The sequence below is a fragment of the Nanorana parkeri genome, unplaced genomic scaffold (genome assembly GCF_000935625.1).
Source record: "Nanorana parkeri isolate BGI_ZX_2015 unplaced genomic scaffold, ASM93562v1 scaffold1586, whole genome shotgun sequence".
Classification (NCBI taxonomy): domain Eukaryota; kingdom Metazoa; phylum Chordata; class Amphibia; order Anura; family Dicroglossidae; genus Nanorana; species Nanorana parkeri.
In genome coordinates, this window is record NW_017307854.1 from 80,035 (window position 1) to 83,224 (window position 3,190).

The following is a 3,190-nucleotide window of genomic DNA, read 5'->3' on the forward strand; positions in this document are numbered from 1 at the left end:
TGGGCCCCCGGTCCCCCCCCCGGGGGCCCCTTGGCCTCTGGATGCCCCCTGCTTAGCATGGTGGATCACAGTGGGGATCTTGCTACTCTCAGTCTGGCTTCTGCTCCGCACGGGATTGACAGATAATAATTTTAATACCATTTTACCCATTAGTAGTATTTTATTTTTTATTGTTTTATTTAATTAATTTGGGCTAAAAGGTCCCCGTGAATGCTGGTTACAGATCAGCGCACCCCCCATGCTGTTGATCTGGTGGCTCACCCCTAAGTCTGGCTCCAGAGCTTGAGCTTCAGTCCTTCCAATCTCATCCCATCTGCCGTCATGGCTGTACATTGCACCGGGTCCGTACAAGTCCTCCGGCGGGGGGTAAGCATAGTGCGTGGTGGGTCTTTGGAAGACATGGGGCTCATCCTCCTGCTGGACGGGGCTGTGGTGAACAAATGACGTACTAACGGCACCTAGAAGAGTGACAACGAAATATTAATCATCATTCGGCCTTAAAATCTGATGATCTCAGCCAATCGGTGACAAGAGAACAAACAGGAGAGAGAACCATCAGGCAAAGAGATTGTTCAGTGGTAACAGAAAGAATGAATGAGAGAGGCGCAGTGACCGTCCAGGTGAGGGAAAGCATATTATTAGGGAGATAAAGTGTATCTAAACCTACAAAATGTAATCTAGTGCAGCCTACCTTCCTAGTGGCGGCATTTTTGGTCTTTATTTTCACATGGTGATCCTGCCAGTAACACACTTCCTGTCCTAGGGGGACAACACTTGGATGTGCATTGTCACCCCAGGCTGCTCTCCTATATGGACAGCGAATACCTCCTCCTCTCCTTATCTCCATTACATAGGAAACCGTCCTCTGAAGTTCACAGATGTTAACTGGGGAAGCTCATAACATTGTTTCAGATTTCAGTTCAGTCTGCAGGAAGTTACAAGGGCACCGGATATCTGGCAGGATCAACGGGTATTTTCCTGCACTTGCAGGAAGAGAGAGAGAGGGAGGGAAGAGAGAGGGAGGGGAGAGAGAGAGGGAGGGGAGAGAGAGAGAGGGAGGGGCAAGAGAGAGAGGGAGGAAGAGAGAGAGAGAGGAGAGAGAGAGAAGGGTTGAGAGAGAGCGAGAGAGAGGAGAGAGAGAAGGAGAGAGAAAGAGAGAGAGGAGAAAAAGAGGGGGGAGCGAGAGAGAGGGGAAGAGAGATATCAGAAGGGATGTGTGGTATATAATGATGACCCATCTGTAGGTAATTGGGTACTCACCTGATTCCTGACTGTACTCAACCAGGGGAGCGGAGATCTTAAAGAAAAGACAATTCATGGATCAGATCAATAATCTTCATGATTGACTTTTACTTTTGAAATTCAGATTGCAGCTTTGAGCTCCGCAGACAATGAGCAGCTGCACAAAACAACGTCACCCTCCTTGCCCCTTTACTGATAGTTTTGTTTGTGTATCTGCGAGTTTCATATACTTTTTATGGCCAGGTTCTATATAAATACTGTAAAAGGTAAAGGACGGCAATTATCACCGCCCAGGAAAAAATAATAATAAAATGGCACTCCGGGGTCAGGGGTGAAGCCAGATGGACCTTCCCACTCCAGGCTTAGCCTACAAGACCTCCATTATATGAACCCGGAAAAGCAAAGCCAAAGAACCATGAGATGTTGGTTAGTCGAGATGAGTGAACTTCTGAAAAGTTCAATCAGCTGTGGTTTGGGTGACCTTTTTGAAAAAAAATTGCAAACCCTCAAATTTCAAAAATTCTCAACCGAAAGTCCCATTTAAACCAATAAGAATCCACACCAGGGTCCAAAAAGTGTGTACTAAAGAGCAGCAAATGATGCAAAATGGTCGTGTAGAATTTAGGAAGCTCCTGATAGCCATACAAGAGGATGAGGGCAAAGAAAAACAGACTGAGCCATGTCCTCTACTGAGACAGAATGGGGGGACCTGGTAGGACTGGCAGTCAAGCTAGAGGTGCCCAGAAAAAAGCAGAAGCAGATATAAGGTGGCCTTTGGCGCAATCTTTGATCTCTTCCTCCCAGAAGCCTTTTGGGAATCAAAAAGTGCCAAAAATAACACTGAAATCCAAATTTGGTTTGGGACATTTACATTCCCTGAAATCTGTCCAAATGTAATACCAACCAAATTTTGGGATCAACTCTATTGGTTATTAAACGCTCTGATTGGCTCGGTTTGCGATGGGCATGGCTGCCGTTTTCTCTTCTTTCAGAGTTCATAGGAGTCCATTTGGTTCCCCTCCCTACCCTTCACTTACTGCCCTTTCAGGGTCTCAGAGTTCATAGAAGTCCATTGGCTCCCCTCCCTACCCTTCACCAACTGCCCTTTCAGAGTCTCAGAGTTCATAGAAGTCCATTGGCTCCCCTCCCTACCCTTCACTTACTGCCCTTTCAGGGTTTCAGAATTCATAGAAGTCCACTGGCTCCCCTGCCTACCCTTCACTTACTGCCCTTTCAGGGTTTCAGAGTTCATAGAAGTCCACTGGCTCCCCTGCCTACCCTTCACTTACTGCCCTTTCAGGGTTTCAGAGTTCATAGAAGTCCGTTGGCTCCCCTCCCTACCCTTCACTTACTGCCCTTTCAGGGTCTCAGAGTTCATAGAAGTCCATTGGCTCCCCTCCCTACCCTTCACTTACTGCCCTTTCAGGGTTTCAGAGTTCATAGAAGTCCACTGGCTCCCCTGCCTACCCTTCACTTACTGCCCTTTCAGGGTTTCAGAGTTCATAGAAGTCCATTGGCTCCCCTGCCTACCCTTCACTTACTGCTCTTTCAGGGTTTCAGAATTCATAGAAGTCCATTGGCTCCCCTGCCTACCCTTCACCAACTGCCCTTTCAGGGTTTCAGAGTTCATAGAAGTCCACTGGCTCCCCTGCCTACCCTTCACTTACTGCCCTTTCAGGGTTTCAGAGTTCATAGAAGTCCATTGGCTCCCCTCCCTACCCTTCACTTACTGCCCTTTCAGGGTCTCAGAGTTCATAGAAGTCCATTGGCTCCCCTCCCTACCCTTCACTTACTGCCCTTTCAGGGTGTCAGAGTTCACAGAAGTCCATTGTTACCCCTCCCTACCCTTAACTTTGTGAATTTAAGACTTACTTGGTTTGTGTTGTGCTGTTGGCGCTTCTGTTCAAGCAGCTTCTTCACCGTCTGCGAAGGGGAAGGTGAACAGAAT

General features: G+C 47.7%; 1 protein-coding gene across 1 annotated transcript in view; it reads right to left on the minus strand.

Annotated features, from left to right (window-relative positions):
• The window catches only part of NFKBID (NFKB inhibitor delta), a 17,789-nt gene that overhangs the window by 7,528 nt on the left and 7,071 nt on the right, over nucleotides 1-3,190 (minus strand). The window contains exons 3-5 of the mRNA XM_018570730.1: nucleotides 3,115-3,165; nucleotides 1,261-1,297; nucleotides 262-458 (exon numbers count right to left, since the gene is read on the minus strand). Of these exons, the coding sequence (XP_018426232.1) occupies nucleotides 262-458; nucleotides 1,261-1,297; nucleotides 3,115-3,165 (285 nt within the window). The remainder of the gene's footprint in view (nucleotides 1-261; nucleotides 459-1,260; nucleotides 1,298-3,114; nucleotides 3,166-3,190) is intronic.